The 22,809-nt window shown below is 43.1% G+C and overlaps 1 protein-coding gene across 8 annotated transcripts in view; it reads right to left on the bottom strand.

The window, feature by feature from the left end:
- Window positions 1–1,624: 1,624 nt before the first annotated feature.
- The window catches only part of LanB1 (laminin subunit beta-1), a 55,376-nt gene continuing 34,191 nt past the window's right edge, over window positions 1,625–22,809 (bottom strand). For all 8 annotated transcript variants that reach the window (XM_084579235.1, XM_084579236.1, XM_084579242.1 and 5 more), the window contains 13 exons: window positions 21,410–21,694; window positions 18,740–18,976; window positions 16,734–16,925; window positions 16,338–16,518; window positions 14,191–14,375; window positions 13,267–13,460; window positions 12,680–12,910; window positions 11,456–11,644; window positions 8,029–8,192; window positions 7,273–7,414; window positions 5,743–5,919; window positions 4,558–4,714; window positions 1,625–4,018 (listed from right to left, as the gene is read on the bottom strand). In XM_084579235.1, coding sequence (XP_084435361.1) covers window positions 3,879–4,018; window positions 4,558–4,714; window positions 5,743–5,919; window positions 7,273–7,414; window positions 8,029–8,192; window positions 11,456–11,644; window positions 12,680–12,910; window positions 13,267–13,460; window positions 14,191–14,375; window positions 16,338–16,518; window positions 16,734–16,925; window positions 18,740–18,976; window positions 21,410–21,694 — 2,474 coding nt within the window. In that variant the 3' untranslated portion in view covers window positions 1,625–3,878. The remainder of the gene's footprint in view (window positions 4,019–4,557; window positions 4,715–5,742; window positions 5,920–7,272; window positions 7,415–8,028; window positions 8,193–11,455; window positions 11,645–12,679; window positions 12,911–13,266; window positions 13,461–14,190; window positions 14,376–16,337; window positions 16,519–16,733; window positions 16,926–18,739; window positions 18,977–21,409; window positions 21,695–22,809) is intronic.

Below are 22,809 nucleotides of genomic sequence, written 5' to 3' on the forward strand. Positions count from 1 at the left end.
TGTGACTGATACTGCACCTTTCCTTTCCTATGAGTGAATTATTAATTATTGAGGTTTTCTTTTTGTTGTTTCAAGTAAACTAAGCTGGGCAAGTATCACTCTGTGTAGGTGTACTATAATTAGATTTTGTATATAAGCAACTTGCGACCAAAATCATTTTAGAGCAAAAACTTCACTCCACAATCGAAGCTGCAAAAGCCTGGTGGGATGTGAAGCCTGACCTTGTGAGCCGTTGTCCACCATGGTGGACATGACCCTCTAGTATAGTGAACTAGAATACTCAACTAGTGGCACGAACGGAGGCACGCGCCAGCGGAACGGCTGAAGCAAAACGGCTCGCCTCCCGCAAGGGGCGCTTCCGCGCCTTTTTCTAGCCCCGCACCGCTGCTTCCGTGCTCCTGAGGGCAGTCGGAATGGCTCTCGGACGGTCACTCTACATTTCGATGTGGCTAGACCCGGCCTGCGGACTCTGCATGCGTACGCGGTCTGCAGACAGAAATCTGTGATCATAGCGAAGTAATGCTTTCACATTAATACCTCGTCTCTTGTGTTCTGTCGGTCTGATTGTAGTGTTATGTAGTCCGTGCTGAGGAGCACAATGTCGAAGAGGAAGACGGACACTCATTGCTTTGCGCCGGGCTGTCGGACTGGTTATCCGAGCGCTCCTAAGGAGTCTTTGTTGGCCACTCTTGGAGACGGTGACTTCAGGAAAAGGTGGAAGCGCAATCTTCATAGGGAGGACAGTGGGAGGACAAACCACTGACAGAATCTTCACCCTGGCAACGGCATGCACACACCGCAAGTAAGACTTGTCGGAAATTGGGTTTGGAATATTTTCAATCCTGGGTAAAAGTGAATTAAATGCGTTTCAGAGGCCACTGAGCCGTTTCAGAAAAAAAAATCTGTATATGTACATGAGCCTAGGTGCACGGACAGATGAATCGCATGTATAGTTCACCATATGCACAGGTATAGGGAACTAGAACATTATCTGCAGGTAAACAAATTTAGCCTGGGAGGTGCATGTAAATAACTGACATCCAGCAACAAATCGAGCATTTCACACCGCCCCTTCTTGATAGCAGACAACACAGAACAACGCAATATTTCTCCACTGCTGAACTGCTCAGAAAGCCAAGGTACGAAAAAAAATGCTTAGATAATTGCACTGAAGCTAATTAAAGCAGCGGCTTGCAAGTGTCTTTACTAAAGAAGCATAAATTCACTACAATGGGGCAACGACACAGAGAAACACGCACAAGTGTGTGAAGCAACAGCAATGCCGCCACTAGAAGTTGCAGTGGCGCCATCTCGTGGTTTCTACGCCAAGGAGCACGCCTGCGCCTCTCCATTCGCGCCACTAGGACAATATATTCTAGTTCACTATACCCTCGAGTTACCCCTGTTCACTCGAAAATTGATCTCGGCCAGACTGGACCAAAATCAACATTCAAGTACAATGTATTGTTCCCAGTTCAGTGCGCCCTGATTTGGGCCAAGCCACCCCCAAATTTTGGCCAACGTAAATGCATCAAGTGGACTGTACTTTTGCAAAAATTACTGGTTCAAGCATATTAAATTGCTGTGATTGTTTTCATCTGTTCAGAATAATAGCGAAGACCCATTTTGGCACACATTTCTTTTATTCCAACAAACATGGGCGGTCAACAAAGGCACTTCGGTTCTCACCAGTGCAACGCTGAGCTGTGGGGAGTCAACCATTTCTCACGGCATGTGGCGTTTGCCTGAACAGTTGTGAACACACATCTTGTCATAGTGGATCTCTACGATATGCAAGTATATATCCAAGCATGGAACAGAAAACCTTGGTGTACAAAAACAAAAAGGGAAACGCACTCCACACACATGGACAAATGAGCGAGCATACACCAAAGCGGGTATTAAATAGAACATGGTGGAGGGCTTTCCTGTACTCGCATGCATTCATGCACGCAGTAAAGCGGCGCACAGGTGGCAGTGGCACAAAAGGCAGCCCTCCGTTGTGAAAGAAAAAAACGTAGTTGACAAGTACACCACGCCAAATGGCACTACACTAGGGAATAGCACAGGGAAAGACCACCAACTTCTTATCGAAAAGAAATTCTTGCAAACACTGTCGAGTGAAACTCTTCTGTAGCCTTTGAGGTTCTGCATAGCTATCAATTAAAGAGATGGTAATGGATAACCTCAAAGTGAATGATAAGCATTTCTATAATAAGGAAGTGTAATACGCTTCTGATGTAAAAAAAAATATACCGTATTTTCGCGATTCTAAGCATCCCCTCATTTTAAGCACCTCCCTAATTTTACAAATAAAAACAAAAATGTGCATGCAAATTTAAGCATCCCCCTTCTTTTACGAGGAAGAGCATGTAGACAAGGCTGAAGGTGGCGCAGTGTCCGTGGTGCGATCTCCGGCTTCTTCTGTCGCTGAAGATTTTTTGAATGTAAGCATCCTTTTCACTTTTGGCATCATGATCATGACAAAAAGGGGTGCCTAGAATTGAGTAAATAAGGTAGTATGCCTCCTTGGCGTTCTAAATGTGATGCTATGAAGCAAACTAGACCTGCCGATCTAACTATATCGGCCAGAGCATATTGCTGGAAGAGTAGAACAACAACAACACAACAAAACGAAAATTGCACTGCTCCGGTAGTGTGTAAAAATAGAACCCTGGTTTGCAACGTTGTCTTGTTCATGCACATTCTCGCGCTCCTCAGGTTCTTCGCAAACTGTTCGCTGCACAACAAAGCAGAATGAACGACCCACAGATGCCAGAATTCTTTTTTTATGCACCGCTCTCCGCAGTTAAAGGCACGTATACTTTGATTATGTGAGTTGGGTTTACTTAAATACGTACAAATGACAGTGAGGCAGCAAGTTTTACCGATTGCTCGATGCCTGGCTAACAGCAAATTAAGTGTATCAAGTAAGACTGGAATAAAATTGATGGGGACACTACAGCTGTCCTTTTACACTCGTGTGATAATGAAATTACTGAGTTCATTGATTTGGATGGAACGCTGGGCGAGGTTTCATCACCGAGATTTCAGAAAGAAAACATATGCACTGTCAAGACTATGCAGCCGTTCTTCTTAACTACGGTTTGGTATTAACTCTGACATCCAGCATACTTATATCAAGTTTTCAAAATTCAAATATGTAACCGAAAGAAAGCAACAGCGAAAACTTTAGTCTGTTGTTTCATCTTTCTATTGAACAAGCGAATTTTTGCTGTCTGCTTCTTGCCATCCTTGAGCAAAAAATTCTATTTCTGTCCCTACACTTTAAAACACGGGGGAAAAAACTAGTGTAGTACTAATTACTAGTGGTGTAGGTATTCCAATGGACAGCTTTTGTAGACCTCTGAGTAAAAATGCTGCTGCTGCTGCAATCGCACAGGTATGAAACAGGCTATAAAAGCTGTTGAAAATTTTATCAGTCATTCAGCATCTTGCACACTTATTCCTTCACAATGGCAGCACGGTTAGCAAACATGAAGCATAACCCCACTCGAGACTCTGACACTAATATGCAATTTCAAAAACGACAAGCTTCTTTTCCATTAATTCAGTCATTAACCAGTCCTTCCTGAACAGTTCACAATTACCTTACCTGGATAAATGTTTCAGCTTAATCGAAGGGAACCACTGTAGTTACCAATACAACCATCAGTCAAACCAAAAGGTAAAGAATCACCCTGGTGAGTGCATTATTGTGGGTGGCCGTTAGTCGGGCTCGAAATTTTTCAGTTCGTGCCCCACTAGAGGACAAGTACTATGCTGCCTTGAACTGCGCAGTGAAAGAAAAGACTGAGCCAAGCACTCTGTGTGGCTCGGCACTTTGTGTGACTGCACATGTGCAGTCTGAGAGCGTCTTAGTTCTGGCACTCGCGGTAGTAAGTGGATCGTTGGTCAATCCGTTCCAAGTGCGTCATCATTTCGCGGTTCAGCTGCTCCAAGATGTCAGAGTAGTCCTTCAGCCGTTGCTCGTTTTCGTCGAATTCGTCCTCCATGCCTGCAAGGCACATCAATTGTGCAAGTTATTATGATTGCGCTCTAGCAAGACGTAGCAAACAATTCGCTTTCCCGAGTGCTTCAAACTGTTACACTGGGATGTAGAAAGGAGGCCCCAGTTCATAAGGAACACCTGATGAAACTCAAAATTTTATTTTCTTGGCAAAAACAAAACAATTGTTTCTATGCCCTTTCCTTGGCCTGGTCGTGCCAGTAAGAAATGGCCATCATTGCATTGCAGGGATTGTTTCTTGCACGAAGCAGTATATCAAAATCAATGCCGCCCAGCGGCAGATCTGATTACAGCCCTACACAAAGCAATGAACTCTATAGTAGTCATATCTCTCAAAGCATGCCCTTGTGACTTGACTATTATTAAATCGGGCACATCAGATAGAATTAAGATGTGTCGGGCTTTATTCAGGCTAGATAGTAACCACTTTATAGTACTTCATATACACTCATACAAGAAGACAAGAAGCTGTCGATCGATAAATCCAATCTGCGTTGCATTTGAGACCTCGAAAGTGTGAGTCTCACCTTGAAGTTGCTGGGCCTTGGAGCTGACGTCTTCGGCTAGCTTCCGGGCTCGCTCGCGCAGTTTCTCAGCCCTGTCTTTCATGTCTCCGCTGGCTGTCACTTGACCTCCCAGTTCCTTCACAACTCGATTGTACTCGGCCTCCAGTTCCCCAGCCTCCTACATTAAAATAGCAACAAAAATAATGTTCTAGATGGCCTACTGGAATTGCTTGAATGGCACTGGTACTCGTATCGAGGGTGCATTGGTGATTGAAACAGTCCTACTACGTACTTACAAAAACAGTACAGCATAGTGAAGTATAAGGAAAAATTTCAGCGTGCATTTTTTCTTTAAAATAATGGATGCCACGGATGAGATAATTCTCCCCAAGTCTCACAGTAAACAAAAATTCATAGGTTTCTCTGTCTAAATATAAAAGAAGCTCATTCTTGTCCAAAAGATGGCATAAATGTTTTTCCCTCATGCACCCAGTACATAAACAAACAGATAGAAATAGATACAATGCAAAGAGGAACAGAACAAACCTTACAAAAGAAGATTAAATTTGATGACATTCATTACAAAACTTCATACAGTGAAATATCGGCTCGATTTAGTTTACAGAGTTTAATTTCCCAAAGTGACTCGGACTACAATTCGGCCTTTCAACTACCTGGGGTTCTTTAATGTGCTCTGACAACACACAGGACACTGGCACTGTGAGCAAAAATACAGGACACTGTCTTGTCACGAAATTTGTGCCATTTCTTCAAGATATACGAGCAAAAGCCAAACTATTCCAGACAAATATTTTACCTGAGCCTTTGGCACACCTGTCATCCCGTGCTTACAATCTATCCTTTCTTATGTGCTGGATGCTGGATGCTAGCGCTGATCATTTATTGGATACACGTGACATAAAGTTTAAGCGGTTAGAAGAGGACACACAGACAGCAAGTACCGTCACTTGCACACTTCCAGAGATCACGTGACCTCCAAGATCCACTATGGCTTTCCCATAACATCTACAGCAAAACAGGCCGACTATGCGTGCTGACAATACTTCCTTAGTAATAATGAGATATCAGAGGCTAGAGTTGTTCTTACATCCCTCATCCAAACAAAAAAAAGCTTTTGAGCAGCAATCTCGCAATGCAGTGCCCGATGCCGATCGTGCGCTTCAGGGTTGTAACAGATCCGCATACCTTGTGGGCCTGTCCTGCCAGACGGTCGGCACCCTTGGCTTCGTTGACTGCCTTGCGTGCGTCCAGGTTGTTTTGGGTGTACTGCTTCTTGAGTTCAGCCAGCCGGTCTTGCAGCCCGCCCACCTGGTCCAAAGATCGGTTGGCCACTCCCTGAGCCTTGTAGGTGGCATCCTCGATCTGTAGCACCAACAAATCACATCAGGTAACGTCAGGAAGCGCTAGAGAAGTCACAAAAAAGGAAATGAAATAGTTTCAGCATGAGCCCTGCGCCTGTCATCATAATGTGATCTTCTGCATACCAGACAACTATCGCTCTTGTTTTTCAGTATTTTCATGCAACTTCTTTCAACTCCTTTGTGTCATATGCGATTGTTTTATTTGCTATATTGAAAGTTTGCTGGCGCTGTAAGGATTACAAGTACACACTTTGTCAAAAGTTTAGAGCCCATGGGGTTTACTTCTGAGCCATACTGTGTGGCTTGTAATGCATTCCCAGGTTTCCGAACTTGCTGAAGACAAGAAGATTTTTCGTCCTATCCTCTCCAATGGCTGGGACTTCCATAATTGTTAAAGAACTCGTAATATATGGCTTAAAGGCAAACCGTATGGGCTCTAAACTTTTGACAAAGGCTGTACCTTGCGCGTATAGTAATACAGGAGGCTTTAATGCAGTCTCTGAACATACAAACTCCTCCTGCGTATACCTTCACTTACCGCATGACCAAAAGAATACTATAACAATGTTTCCTCATTCATTCATTTAAGGTTTTGGTTCAACCACAGGCAAACCACACCTGCTTCTGGAATGCATGCCATAATGAAATGTAGCAAACAGTGTCTGTGAGAGTATCCTGCGCATGCACCTATCTCAACAAGCAATACTATCTATCTACTACTATCTGCACATCTATGGGGCAGATAGACAGCGACATAGAAGCCTCCACTTAAGAACAATTTTGCAATATTTGCCAGCGAGTTGAAACGCTAACACTGCAATTTGTTGCCAACAGTATTATTTTGAGACGCCATCTCCAGCCAAAATGAACTACAAGTTAGCCACAAACAGACAGGCTATACTGTTGAGACGCTCAGTTTTCTGCCTCATTTCCTAACCACCAGTAGTACTAGTGTTGCCTTCCTATCTCCAAATAACCCACTTCCTTAAAATCTGTACATGCATATCTCGCTTCTGCAAGTTACGGTACAAATATTTAATGAGAAACAGTGCCTTCCGGGACCAACAAATCAGAAGTGAGAATTTGGGCTTTCTCAGAGCACGTCAAATTGGCCAAGATATGTCTGCAACACATCCGATTTTCAACAGAGTGGGCTTTCAAAATATCGATTACCTTTCGCCCAGGTGATCAGTAGAGTGCTTCATCCCACCAAATGAAATAACAGAGCTCTGAAGTGAAAAGCAGTCTGCTACGCCTGGTTGGAATGCTGGGCGCTTCTTTTGTACAGTGGTATTATACTATTGGCAATTATAATGCCGTGATTACACTAATAATGAAAAGAGGTGAGGCTTGCCTGAGCAAGATCCTCATCAGCTGTCTGGATGTGCTTTCGAGCCTGATCGATGGCTTGCTTGGCTCGGCCTTGGGCTTCAGCTGCATCGTCCAGGTTCTGCAAGACCTCCTTGGCAGTGTCTAAAATCTTGTTGGCCATTGTTCTGCACGAATAGCAACATGAGACAGAGATGAGTTGCATGTGTTTTTACACCCAAATGAAAATGGTACTTGTAAATTGAGAATGAACACATTTACAAAGTAGGACTAGTGTACCTAACGTCAAGGGAAAAAAACAAACAAAAAAAAGGCTGTGCGCGTTTAAAGTGAGTGAGCTGTCAGCAAGGCTCACGAAGTTTGGTATGTCTTCATTTATTTCAACGAGGCAAGTGTAGCTTGTCCATTCGGCACATGCACTGGTTAAATGAACTCATGGCTCCGTATGATGTTGCACTGTTTGAAACAAATGTTTCTCCCACTTTTTTGTGGGATATCATTTGTACATTTACATGACCAAACCAATCTTCTGGATTCTGATAATTCTGACCTGAGCGATGTAATTCAGACCCACGCATAATGATGCGGTCATAAAATGGGAGCAGCTGTCCGCCACCTTCCTACTCACTGGGTTTCAACAGAATAGTTAAGCGGATGATGTCTCTGGGTTTGCGTGGCATGTATATATTAGCCGAAATCTCATACATTGGCACGGTACCACAGAATTGCTTGTCAACTGTACCATGAACGTGCACGAAGGCTTTTCTAATTACTGGTGTACCTTGCACGGTCAGCCTGAGCCTTGAGATCCTTGGCAAGCCTGAGGTCATCACCAGTTTCCCTCAAGATGGCATCAATGTCAGTCAGGCTGGCTATTGTGTCATTGATCTCTCTCGCCAACTCTCGGATCTGCTCTGGCTCCAAGGAGATGGACAGGCCAATACACTGCAAGAAGGTCAAATGGATATTGTTCAGCTTAAAACGAACTGCCGGGCTAGTTGGTTGTGATCCAATTGTATTAGCAGCCCACACGATTAAGAAAAGGAAGAGAAGGTGATAGGACAGAGTGCTGAACTTTCAACTTTATTTTAAAGTTGAAAGTTCAGCGCTCTGTCCTATCACCTTCTCTTTCTTTTCCTAATCGTGTGCGCTGCTAATACAAATTGTTCAGCATCTAGGTTTAAACAAACCAATCAATCAAACCAAACATCGGGCAGACACAGATAAAAACCTCCCGAAAGCAGTTTCCCAGCATTCCAATCAGAAAGACTATAAGTTCGAAAAAATTAAATTATATATTCTCCAGTCATGCTTTAAATCGGCAAGGGACATAAAATATAGAGAGGCATATCTAATTAATAAATTTAGAACATTGGAACCAGCAGGAATAAATATATCTAAAGGAACGTTAAAATCCCTTAATATATTCCCTTTGCATCATAACTATTCGGGAAAACAATCCCACATAGCGTTAATTGTAGATTATTCACAACACATGTACACTCTATTCCCTTCCGCAATAGCATAAGCTGTACATGTTTCTCCAAACACATTTCCTCCTTGTCACTTGTTGCTTGAGTTTGTCCTCAAACTTTTTTTTTTTGCATGTCAGTTGTGGTTCACCGTGCAGTTATTATCCTGTGACTTTGTACTTCTCCCCCCCCTCCGCCCCTCCCCACCTTTGCAGAAAGTTTTAAGAATTGTCCCCCCTAGATATATTCCTTATCAGGGCCCTTTGCAAAGCCTGTTCCTTTGTAAGGTGTATCTGCACCAAACCCGCTTAAGTGGTGACTAATCATCTACCCCGTATTGTAGTTTTTCCTGGTACTGCCGCTTTTACTTCTTTTACAGGCCACAGGATCCCTGGTTCCAGGCTGAGAAATACATACTAAAAAATTCTTTTTTTTTTTTTGTTCACTCCATGACCTACTTTCTTCTCACCCATCCTCCCCTCCACACTCCTTCACCTACTTTCTTCTCACCCACTTTCCCCTCCCCTGCCAGTGATGATCGCTTTGCTGATATGAAGACAAGTCCACTTGTCCAAACGTTGGCTCGACCTGCGAACTGAGGCGTACCCCCTTTACCCTTGTTCAGTGCTCCTTCATACAATCAATCATCAGTCACTCAAATGTTTGTAAAACCCAAGTGAGAAGAATGCATGCTGTAGGATGTGTTCAGTGTTTTTATTTAATAAGACTACACCTGCTACTTTCTATCCTTCAACCCCCTAAGTGACTGGCATTACCTGGCTGCTCTGCGCCGCCTAATGACTTGCCATTGATCCTTACTTTTTTTCGCTTTCATAAGGCTTTTAAAGATCCAAATAATTAGTGGCCCTGCATGCCTTCACAACAAGCCTTGTATTAATTCAATGATGCTGTCATATTCCTCAACCACAACATGTTGAGGATCGCTGCCCTAGGCACTAATCTGTTACTGGCAATGCACCAACTTGCAATGCAGGTGCTGAAAACTTAACAGTTTGAAGCCTATAGACCAGGGGTTCTCAAACTGGGTTCCACAGAACACAGGGGTTCCGCAGGCTGTCTTCTTGTGTTCCGCGAGAATCCTCAGAGCTCAGGGCAAGCACTGCTCTCAAAGAAAAATTTAATGGTGAAGGCTTGGTGAAATTTTGGATGGGGACTGCTCCGCTGTTTCCATGCCTCTTTGAAAGGGCAGTGGACATTTTGCTTCCCTTTGCAACTACATATGCATGTGAACAGGCATTTTCAGCCCTCGCCTATCTGAAGAACAAGCACAGAGCCGTCTTGACCCGGCAGCTGATATGAGACTGGCTCTGAGGAGGAGGGAGGGGGGGGGGTTCCCTGGAACTATTTGAAGGCTTTTAGGGTTCCTCGAAGCAAAAAAGTTTGAGAACCCCTGCTATAGACCAACATCGCATTTACGAACAAAAGGGGGCACTTGTGGATGCTGAAGCAGACTTGGGGTAGAGTGTAGGCTTAGCTCCCATAGAAATGCATGAAAACGATGTTTTCAAAGCAGTTTTCTGATTTCACAAGGTACATAAACATCCTAGAACAGATTGAGAAAGTATGAAATGTCGATATCGAAGGGGTAGTGTTTCTGAAACACACACACAAAAAAAAATGCAGAGGTACGAGACGAGAGCGCTACTCACAGAAATACGTGTAAGCAAGACTTCCCTTAATATTTTTCTCATTTTGCAGAGTACCAATGGAGCCTGCTGGTTGTTAACAGTTAACAAGTGGTTTGAAAAAAAAAACGTGTGATAAAATGTGCTGTATAATTTTGGAGGCAATCTATATTTAATAAGCCGTTATAAATATGTGTTGTGGAGCCATACATATACCACCGACAGGCTCGCTATCTGCTGGGTGTTCCTCCAAATGGCACAAGCTTCTCGCTTCCACATGCACTGAATTTGCTTACTAATACCGGCTGTTCAAAGGTGTGCAGCTTAGAGAAAACTGTATTCAAAAAGCACTTCTCAAATGTCATGGCCCACTGTAGCAGATGACAATGCAGACGACACTCTGGTCGTCGTCTGCAAATGCAACTTGTAATAGTAGACGAGGGATTTTCATTGTTGCTGCATGCGGTTCATCTATCATGCTGAGCGAGGACTGCCTTCAGCTTAAAAGTTTGTATCATTTGAGCGGCAGTATTTAAGAGGGACCGTAGCTTGAGCTGGAGCATTTTGAACAAGACGAGAAGCTGTCATAATTGCGAGTAATGAGCTTTTCAGGGGTATGTCTGTCTTTACAATAAACATTTATCCGGACATTTTAAAAATAGATAAGTTGACTGCAAAGTGTACCCTTTGAAGCCAGAAAATTATTTTGCCAAGTATTCCTCGCATACGCTTCTATGAGTCATGCTCTCGACTGGTACAATCCTACATTTCACACTGTTTTAAGAATACTCTGCCTCTGTAATGAGGTTTCATACTTTCACAATTTGTTCTACGACGTTCACGGTTGCTCTGGTACCATAGGCGTGCTTTGAAATTAAAAAACTGCTTTTGAAAGCTTTTACTTCCACGTATCCCTATGTGAATTAAGCCTTTTTTTCCCACCCCCAGTCTGCCCAGCCTGGCGCAAGTAGCACTACTGCATCATGTTTACGTCACAAATCGGTGTTAATCAACAGGTTTAAAAGCTGTGAAGTTAATGGGCACCTCGAAATCCAAACCCATTCGCACTGCTAGTTTTCAACTCGCGCACCTCTTCAGCGAGCACTCGGATTTCAGCAGGTCGTGCTCCAACTTCGCTCAGGAATTTGTCGATGCGATCCAGCAGATCCTGCAAGTCCGTGCTCACATCCTCCGACTGGTTCTTTGCCATCTGGGAACGCTCGAAGGCCTTTTTCGCTTCTTCAAGGGCACGCTGGGACTCCTTTTCTGCTGAACCGACCTGCGTCAACAGCACGGTCATTTAACCATGTTAGACACACATCTTCAGAATCATTTCTTGTTCATGCATAAATATGTACAGTGAGCAAAGGTAGATGGGCATAGAAGCAAGAAAGTCAACTTTCACACCTTAAGCATTGGCTACAGCTTCTTCTGTTACTAATTAATTTATTTATTTACCCACAGCCCCAAGTAGCATTACAGGAGGGGAAGGTATACATAAGAGAAAACGTAACATAATCAGTGTCGGCCACAGAAAGAAGTCAACATCGCATCACAAAGCAAAGACAAAAAAAAATTACAAGAGTTCAACGCTGCTGAACCAAATATTGAGCGAAGGAATTAGCTCCGGGTGACCGAGCGTTCTTCTCTTTTTCTTCTTCCTCAGCCCACATATAAAACCCTGCTTTAACTAAGCCGTATGAACGTGCCTTAGTGGCCCATAGGGGTAATGTGAATGCCAGGGTCCTAGCAGACTGAGTCTAACATAACCATCCCATGTGAAATGAGAAACACAAGTTGGCAGCTCCTGCCAGCCCACGCCCTACTGTCACGTAGGGTGTGACGTCACAGCGTCATGTGGGTAAGACGTGGCTACCGGCCGTGCTACGCTGAAGGCTCGAAACCTAGAGTAGTATTGCTTTCGCAATAAAAGAGATTAAAAATCTCACAGCACTGCAAAACTGAAATGTTCATTATAACACAGAAAAGACATCATCGGACATTGTACAAGCAGTGTCTGAAGGCAATTTGTTCCAATCACATATTGATTCAGGGAAAAAAAAAAAAAAAGAATCGAAATACATCAGTTTTCGAGTCAATGTCCCATACTTTGAAGCTGTGATCTACGCAGTCAGAGATATAATGAGGTGCCAGTTTCTCCCTTTAAATACCAAGAGAGCAATAAAAAATTGCGTGAAAAACTTGAGTTGCAACCAACGTCGACAAATTTCCAAGTGTACCCATTGCAGGCTTTCGTCCAAAGTCGAGGCAGGGGTATGCAGTAATGATGACTGTCAACTATACTGGTACCCACAGCGGCAAACAGTTCTCGGGCATCTTTCTCCTTTTTGGCGAGAATCTGGTTGGCGTCCACAGCCACCATGAGAGTATTGTTGGCACGGGTGAGAGCACCTTCCTCGCAGCCAAGACCACCGCAGTGGTTGCACCCTGCACCTCCGCAGAGTGCGTCGCAGCGATCAACAGTTCCCCGCCTGTAGCACACGAGCTCGTTGACATCCGAGATCTGGTCTTCCAAGTCTGCTACCTGCGTTAGTATACCATATTTAATTGTCTCGTTAGTGTTTAGACGCATGCTCTATTCTAGATCAGGAGCTCTGAGCAATGTATGTGCAAGGATAGGACTACTAGTCTTATGATGACAGAGGACATCTTATGTGGCTTGTTTTACAAATCTACAAATAACAACAACAACAACAAAAAACAAACACTGAACCTCTTGTAACAGGAGCTTGTTGACTGCGGCATTACTTTACGATAGTGGACATGCATGTATTCAGCCTTCCATGCTCTAATTTTGTTTTTCTTCTTTTAATGCTGAATTGCCGCAAAAATTGGTGAAGATGAATATTGCTGTGCAGGGTTTTGTCCATAGATGCCCACCTCCTGCTGAAGTTTGCGGAGCGCATTCTCGTTCTCCTGGTAGGTAGCGTTGTATCGGCTGGCTGCCTGTTCCAGGGTTCGCTCAGTGACCCGACGTGTGCCCTGCGACTTGGAGATGTCATCCTGTGCTCCCCGTACTCGATTCTCAGCTGCCTGAGATCGCTTCTGGGCTTCCCTTGTGATGTTCAGCGCTCCTGCAAGAGAGCATAAATGCTGACAAACATACTGGCATGATGTCCTTGAATAGTATGAGCACTTCCAATGCATGTTTTTGAAGGTTTGTGAAAGGTTGATAAAAAAAAAATTAAGGACTTAGGCAAAAGAGCTGCTTCCAGGTCAGCTCAGCTGCTTATTATATTCTGTCGTCCAATTTACTGCGATCTTTACTTTCAGGTAAAGATTAGTACTCAAAGTTATATGACAGAGACTTTGCATCACACTGTTGGACAAGTAACCACCAGAACAACCTTTTAACAAATAAATGCATGATCGTAATTTCAATATCACCATGTGTAAAGTAAAGCTGCCTCAAATTCCAACCACTTGATGGGTTTGATGGACGTCCTGACATTCAGCGTGAAAAGCTCTCAAGCAATTAATGTTCACTACTGTTGCAAGACACAATTTCAAAGAAGCATCAAAATTAATGCCAAATTTATTGCTGTAGCATGATTACATCCATGCTTGCAACAATCTAGGTCACGGTACATGCATCACATTTTATATTGCACCAGAAAAATGGCAGTCCTAAACCCCACCAGCAGCTATTAGTAATGATTGGTAATCGGTAGTTTAGTACCATCTATACCCTAAGCAGAGAGACTTAGCAACTGGTGGCTTAGTGCCATGTGTATTTGTGATCTCTGAAATGTCGGCTTTTGGCATTCCGTGGGGCATTAGTGCTGCTCTTTGTGTGCTCCTTACCCTCTACATTTGCCTCCTGCAGGGCAGTGGTGTTTTCTCGCAAAGCCTTGGCGTCTCTTCCGAGTGCTTGCGCTCGGTCGTGGAGGCTCGAGAGCATCAGGTTGGCAGCAAATGAACGCTGCGTCACGTTGCTCGATCGATCGCCAATCTCCTCCAGCTGCATCTGACTTTCGGTCAAGTTTCGTCTGCACCGAGGAAAAGTTGCAATTACATACCCTGTGATGAATTCCCTCTTTTCGACATGTAATCAATCTTGGGAGACAAAAATGCTCAAAAAGAACTACAAAGAGCGCACTATATGGACCATTAAATACATCATCATCATCATCATCATAAGCGGACTGTACCTATTGCAGGGCGAAGGCCTCTCCCACATTCCTCCAATTAATCTGGTCCTGTGCTAGCTGCATCCACTTGGCCCCCGCGAACTTCTTAACCTCATCCGCCCATCTAATTTTCTGCCGCCCCCTGCTACGCTTTCATTGCCTTGGAATCTAGTTTTTTACCCTAAGTGACCATTGGTTATCTTCTCTTTGCCCTACACGTCTTGCCCATGCCCATTTCTTCTTGATTTCCACTAGAATGTCATTAACTCGATTTATTTCTCGACTCGCTCTGCACGCTTCCCATCTCTTAAGTTAATTATTTGTTCCATAAGTCTCTACGTTGTCCTCAAAATTAAATTATAAAAACAACATTAAACATATAAAAAAATGGCAACGCATAAGATGATGTGTAACCTAGGAGCAAGAATGCACTGCACCCATGCTAGCGATGCACTTCTCACAGCAATGTGTTTCGCGCTGATGTCAGCTGGAAGCGTGCCTCGCATGAGGTGCCACTAGGCTTAGCCTGCTTTGCTTCGAAGCAGCAGCGCAAGGGCGCTTTTGAGCTACCTACTGCCTATAATGAGAGGTCTAACCTAGAGTTACCAACATTGTATAACAGAATAATCTCTCACAACACCTTTAGCGCAAAATTAGCAAGACAATGGCCACCATTGGGCTTACAGGCAGTTTAGGTGGCTTCACCACATGACAAGGTGGGCAAGAGCGCTGCTAAGAGAAGCACTATTTGTAGGGGCGTGGTGCTGCTGTATCGAATCTTTCGGTGAATGGAAGTTCAATAAACTTGAGTGCTACAGTTTTCCACAACATTTTCAACAGGAAATACTCCTGATCAGTGGTCATCAAATTGGTTCTGAAGAAATTTTTGTCCTCTAGAAGATATTCCTAGTTCATGAAGGTAGATGACATCCTCTGAGGGTATTTTCCCTTTGAGATAGTGTAATGCCATGGACTGCTAGGTTCAGAAAATTTCTTGATTAATTATCAAAACAAGGACCCCCTATAAATTCTTGAGAAAAGAAAAACCTCTCTTCTAAAAACCAGAGTTTGTTTGCCACCATCTAAGGAACCCCAAAACACACTACTCTGTGTAGCAGAAAGGGGTGTGTGGGAAAAGGCAACCCCAACTAAAAAGTGGGAAATTTAATAAAGAAGAAAGTGTAAAAACTAGAAAAGAATGCCTAACATTGGTGAAGGAAGGGCAATGGATCAGGCATATATCTATCCAAAAATAGCGCAGAGCTAAGGTAGACAACGGCTCATGGAATACACAACCACACAGGATAGGCACTGATTTGAGTTATGCAACTGGGTAAGCATCATGCATCTCCACATTCAGTTTTTGACATTCACAGAAATGAAATGTGAAGGTGTTTATCACAGCTTGAAGACTCTAAACAGACAAACAAAAGAAGAGTCTATCAATACATCGATCAAGAAAACAACTGCTCTTCACCCTTCTATCATGCATTTTTCAACTGAGCACTTAATTTCCATGCTTTGCGTTTCATGTGCTCCTTTGGTTAATAAACTTGTTTTTTTGTTGCCAGTGCGAGCTCACCACATCATAAAGACATGACAAGTCACATATTCAGAAGCAGAAGTCTTTCAGTTATGTAGCAGGTACGTAAAGCCTATGTGAGAAATGAAGCATCTAGCACAATAACAAAAAGAAAAGATTGATGGTTGAGCTAATGTGAAACAGACAAGGAGTAGTGACATCATCAATGGCTCCTTCATCAACTGTTCATTGCTTCAAGCTTAATTGCTACAGATATATGAAAGAGTATAGACACTGACCGAATCTCTTCAATGAGCGACTGCCGGTCCATGAGGTCAAGGCCAGTGATGTTGGCACCGTTCAGGATTTCTTCCACTTCGTGCAATTTGTCCTCCATCTCTTGGAACTCTCGCGTGTACACGCCCGTCGTTCCCTGCTGCTTGATCTGCCGCGCCGAGTTAATCATGTTTTGCGTTTCCTCTGCCAAGGGAAAACAACCATATGTATGGGCGAACAAAAAGTTTGCCTTTGCCTTAGAAGTTTACACAAAGTTTACACAATGTATTTTAGTGATTATCTGAACTCCACAGCTGCTCAGCAAAGTCTGACAGCAAGTGTCAGCAAAATGGTTAAATAAAAGAAATTACAGAGCTCAGCTGCCAACCACAGCTAACCGCATGTTTTTTTTTTATTACCGCGAAGCTCTTGGATGATTCGGTCCCAGTTGTCGAAGCACTCTCCGCAGGGCTCGCAGTATGGTGCCCTCCCCTTGAAACCGCGTGCGCACTGTTCGCAGCGATCGCCCGCTACGCCGGGAATGCAGACGCAGGACCCGTTGTTGCGGTGACATTGGCTGGTAGCCGCGCCAGGCACGTTGCACTCGCAGGCTGTTGGGAGAAGCAGCAGAAGAGACTAAGACACTCGCGCAATAGGAAGATCACACCTCTTCCTGTAAAAACATGCCCAGCAATGAAGTCAAATGCATCAAAACATAACGAGCAGTGTCAGCTCTTCAAGCAACTGTCGATTCTTCCATCGCCATCGCCACCATTTTGAGTGTTGCTGCCGTGATTGAAAAACTGGCCCTTCTATCAACTGTCGACAATCATGTGAGTGTTGTTTATGTAGTTAATAAAAACTGATTGAAAAATCCCTCTGGACAAGCATAAAATTGCAATGACACCACAGCATCCCTGACTTCTACTTTGTATCGCCTTTATTAAGGTAGTGTAATGCTTTGGTTTGGAATGTTGGTAAGTTGACCCCTCCCCCACTTCGGATATTAAAGTTTTAGAAGGTAGGTTACAATTGTGTAAATATTTTGTACATAAGCCACATTCTTTTGTATCTTTCATCCAAACACACTCCATATAATGCAGCTATGCCAACAAATCTGCTGATATTCACTGTCATTAAAACAGGCCACTGTTTAAATTTCAAATATTCAAGTTTGAAATACTGCAACAAATTGCCTCGTTAGTGCAGCGCTCTCTCTTGCTACAAGAGTTTTCATGACTAGCACGTCCTGCAGGTGACATTGGCATTGACAAAGACAGATGTCCCTTGTCAGATAAGATGCGCAAGTAAAAATTTGAGAAACAGACTGGTATTTTTTCACAGCAAGAAATGTTGCAATTCTTCAGAGGGCAAAAATTTCCATCCCTATTTGCATGTAAAAGAATAGAATAGAGAAAAATCCAGACTTCTTGTGCTTCAGTAACAATAAGCAGCGGTTACACTACCACCCCCTAGTGCTATGTAAGAGAACTTGGCTGCATTATACAGGGTGTCCCAGCTAAATATAACAATTATCCAGCAAACCAGAGTCCAGAGAAACTAATAAAGAGGTCTTCAGAGTAGTCTATCCTATTCTGTAGCACTTCTTTCACTAGTCAATATTAATTACTCAATAAAGAATAATTAGAATAAATCAGAAAAGAAAAATAATTGGAATGGGTATTAATTTTTATTTGTTGGCATAGGAAAGAAAGTGTCAATGCAAAAATTGTAGGCCGCCTTGAAAAATTGCTAGCATTGCTGTTTCTGTCACGGAATGATTTACGCAGCTTTATTTATTGGCCTTCAAAGAAACTTGTCATGTAACCAGATGCGATAAATCGCTCGCCCAGTGTGCACACCACAAAGTTACATTGGAGAGAGTGCTGCCGAGAAAAGAGATTTTGTAATCTGGGATGCGTCTCAAGACTATAAAATGGTGCCACTATCATGAAGAAGCTTTCTTAATTGTTCAAAAGTATCGTCTCTGGCCATAAACAAAAACACTCTCCATAAACACTAGCTTGACGCAGACAATGTAACTAGCTGTTTTTGAAAAAGATAAAAAGCATTTACACCGAAAGTTCCTCAATCCAATAATTACACGTTAGATTATTAGTCTTTACGAATTAACCTTCACGAAAGAAAAAAGGACAAGCAACTCTGTAGAGGTCCTAGTTGACTTCCCTGGGCTTTAAAACCTTGGTTGCATTTAACTGGGACACACTGCTTATGATGTCACAGGCTCCCATAGCTGCATTTTGATAGCACTCAACTGTCTAATCAATTAGCCTACACTACAGAGCCTACAGAGCCACATTTGGCAACTTTGACTGACCTGGAGAATGCAACTATGATAATGCCCTTGAAACATTGAGGATGCAACTACGTAAAGTATTCAATACTTCAAAAGCAGTATGCTCACGGTAGCAGCGGACACGAGGGTCGCCCCAGTGGTTGTCCTGGCACTGGTTGCACTGTCGGCCACCATGGCCCGGCTTGCATGGGCACTGGCCATCAAACTCGTTGCACTTCAGCTCGTACGAGCCCAGGGGGTCGCAGCCGCACTCCTCGCAGCCTTCTCCGCTGGCTATCTTCCAGTAGTTGGGGGCACACCGATCGCAGGAGCGACCCACCACATTCGGCAGGCATGGGCATTGGCCTGAATGAGGTGGACACAAAATTGAGCACGAAAGTGGGCGATAAAGAGAGGAACACGGATGCCACACAAGTCAAAGTGGTATTTTATTCCTAATGTATTGTAATCCCAGAGTAACACCCCCTGTCAAAGTAATACCCCAGTTTCCCAGAGTAATACCCCTGTCATACATGCTCTCGAGTTTCCCAGAGTAATACCCCTGTGACGACAAGGGCAGTTTTGATCGTGATCAAGTCGATCTAAATCGAGCTCAGGGTGAATCCATCATTGTTATACAGCAAATTCAATCGCGATCACCCACGATCCTGCTGTACCACCTCTACAGCGGTCGAGCTGCAGTTGCAAACCTTGTTTCCAGACGTTAATTGAATACGCCAATTAAAAAGTAAACATCACTCAAAAGGTTCATTATAAAAACAAACAATTTGAAAATAAATAACTTTGTATTTAAATTTACGTGACTTGAATTGCAAAGCTTTGTTCATACTCTTGACATCACATATGCATTTCGGCAGTGGTAAAATACGTGCGAGTTCAAACAGGCTGGCCACTTTAGAGTTAATAACGATGCAGTGTGCAACCAAAGTCGTTAACCTGTTTTGCTTTTTTTCTCCCCAAAATTTGAAATGTTGCATAACAGTTTTAATCCAGCTTGTATTTTTATACATATGACAAACTTATGACGATTATTATTGTGCCTGCAGCGCCATCTCTCGCGTGGAGATTTAACTTGTTGATCAGAATTGAGTGGGTATGTGTAGCACGGTCCATGTCGACCATGCTTGATACTTTAATCTCAATCGTTACCGATCGCGATCCAAAGTGCCCGTGCGACGGCTGTATAAGTTGGAACACTGCCTTGCTTTGTTAGCATAGCACAGCCTGATTGGTTTGCACTATGAAACAGGAAAAAACAAGTGTTACAACTTGGTTTTCATCTCAAACGCAGGCAACCAACGTGCATGAGTTCATCATAACTAACAAATGAAATTCTGTACAAACTATAAAGTATACACTTCTGTGCAATTCTAGTTTAATTTTGTTTTCAAATGCCATGCGCATTTTTGAAGTAAACAAGATGAACAGTTTGTTATTTATAATTTTTTTTTTTTTTTATCTGATCAGAAATTTGATATTTGAAGGCATTTTTTTTTTCATATTTGATTCGTATTCAAAAATTTCAATATTCGTACATCCCTAGTTTGCACAAGAACACCGGAAGAAAAACCTGTTACCTGACACATCAGCATAGCAGCACATTCACTTAAAGTTTTCATTAAGAACATTTTAATTTTGGTTAGGCAGCTATATTATCCATGCATTCTACAGCCATTTAATTCATATGCAGTTTGTACCACACACACTTTTGGGTACTTGCCGAATGCCGAATGAGTCCGATTAGCCGAGCAGTGTCAGCTGAAATTTTGCCAGTAGTACCTCAGCACGGCAAGTGATTGTTCCGATTGTCCACTCAAGTCCTAGTTAACATAGCTTTACTCTATTTGAAAACCAGCACATTATCAGGAGCATTTTTCACAGCCACATGACTAATGGAAGGCTGCTGGCTGAGCAGACAAACCAGTGCATTTCACTTATATTTTATGCTATGCCCGTGCTTATAGCCATGTTGGCACAGAGAATACGATCCACATTACTCACTGTATGCAGAGGTAACCATAAAACAAAATGCACTGTGTCTTGGATTATATTACAGTGCGTGCTTCTGATAATTAAAAAAAAAAAAAATCTCTGGTCCCTTGAAGTTTGAATCAATGACCATTTATTCCAGATGCTCAAATTAAAATTGGAATCAATTACAATGTGTTACCCCTCTACTACGGTACTGTAAAGAGCAGCACAAAAGGTGCGAAGATTCAATAAGGAGTGGTTGGAAAGTAGCATAGCTAGAATGCAGCCTCTCTGAAAGTGATAGTGACCATAGTAGTTGACAGCAAATTCCTGAAGGCAGTGGATGATCTCGCTTGTTCTGTGTACTAGTATGTATCTTGTGGTCTACGCTTCCCTTAGACATTCTTCACACAGCATGCCCAGTACACACGTACTGTGTTCTAAGCAACTTTCCACATGTTTACTAGACCAGAGGTCATACTATATTACTGAACTGGAGCAGTGACATGCACCCTTGGAACTATGAAGATGTGTCTTAGCATTCAACGGTATACTCTGAGGGTCAAGAAACAGCCCAATGTTCCAAATCCAAGGTCATTCCCTGGCACTGTCTGCAATTTTTTGTTCTTTGCATTCCATATTCTAGCTTCGCAATTCACGTCGGCGTGACCAGAGAATCAGTTTGGACAAATTGCCGGTTCAAAGTGAGCAAGTTCACATACAAGAATCTGAAGTTTCCCCGTAAGGTTCCACTTCCTGCACCCAATCACAATACCGGAAGCCATGGTCGCAGGTTAAAGCACCTACCTGTGATGGCGTCGCAGTAGGCCTGGTTGGGGTCCTGGCCAAGCAGGTTGCACACGCACTCCATGCACTGCTGACGCGAGGCGTTCCCGTAGTGTCCCGGCTTGCAGCGCTCGCAGTGGGGGCCCTCCGTGTTGTACAGGCACTGAAGGCAGACACCAGTGCGCGAGTCGCAGTTGCCTGGTTGTGTCTCATCGACATTGCCGCTGCACTCGCATCGTCGACATGAGCCACCGGGAACGTTGGGCTCGCCGTAGTAGTTGTTGGCACAGCGGTCACACCGCTCACCTGTTTCGAATGAAGCAAAGTAAAGCAAGTGTGGAAGGAAACAACACAATAATCATTACTGTAACCTTTAAACGGGGGCTCTCAATTTTTTTACAGGGAAACCAGTGCTTTTCGAAACCTACTAGAAGACCCTTTCAGGTTTCATACAGAGGAATGCTAAGAGACATGCAAGAGCAAGCCTTGCTATTTTTTAGGTTATTTGACTGTTGATCAATTACACACCTTAGCGCTGCATCTTAATTTCATAATCTTTTAAATAATACACACATGAACAAACAATTTCCTTTCCTTTTCGACGATAAAGCCAGTTAGCCAAGGTGTTTTGCTTTAGCGATACAAAGAAGAGACACTGTGACACTACAGAAGGCATGAAACGTGTTGAGCAATTAAAAAAAAAATGCAAATATTTTAAGAAAAAAAGTCCTCAAGTCATTATGAATATTAATGAAGTTGTGGTACAAACAACTTTGATTGCAATAATTATAGTGTTAGATATCATGTGCTACTTTTCCGTTTGTGTCAAGAATTCATCATGCTCCCCATCATAAACCTAGCCTTTGTGAGCAAACAATTAGCTATGCGAACGTCACAACTCTAAGAACTAGACTTAGTAGACCAGCCATGCTGGCATTTCTCTTTTTACATTGGGACAGAAACAGTTAAGCTCAAGTTGCCTCACAGAATGTTTGGCCGGTCTCCGCTCTGCTTAATCCTTAGATTAAAATGTGCAAAAACATTGTTTGGCATGGTGTTGCAGTGCCAACTGCAACACGTCAAGAAAACTCCGAAGGTAAGTAGTAATGCGCCAAGGAATCTTCAGCGTTGGAGTGTTGTACCACACGTGGCTAGGTTAGGCCTAGCACAGGTGTCACATTTGCTATGGCTGCCAGCGAGGCACAAGAAATCCTTTGCTCGGCTCTGATGATCGTATGAATACTTTCACACTAAATGACTGTACCTGTACTAAAATAAAGCACGCAATAAACAAAATTTGGGAAATGTCAAAGGAAAAAAAGAAAACACTGTGCAAAGTGAGCAGTCGACAAAATCCTGTAAAATTCGACGAGAATAAGGTTGGTTTGTGGGGTTTAACATCCCAAAACGACTCAGGCTAT

This window comes from Amblyomma maculatum, chromosome 9 (assembly GCF_055883805.1).
Source record: "Amblyomma maculatum isolate TAMU_Amacu chromosome 9, ASM5588380v1, whole genome shotgun sequence".
Classification (NCBI taxonomy): domain Eukaryota; kingdom Metazoa; phylum Arthropoda; class Arachnida; order Ixodida; family Ixodidae; genus Amblyomma; species Amblyomma maculatum.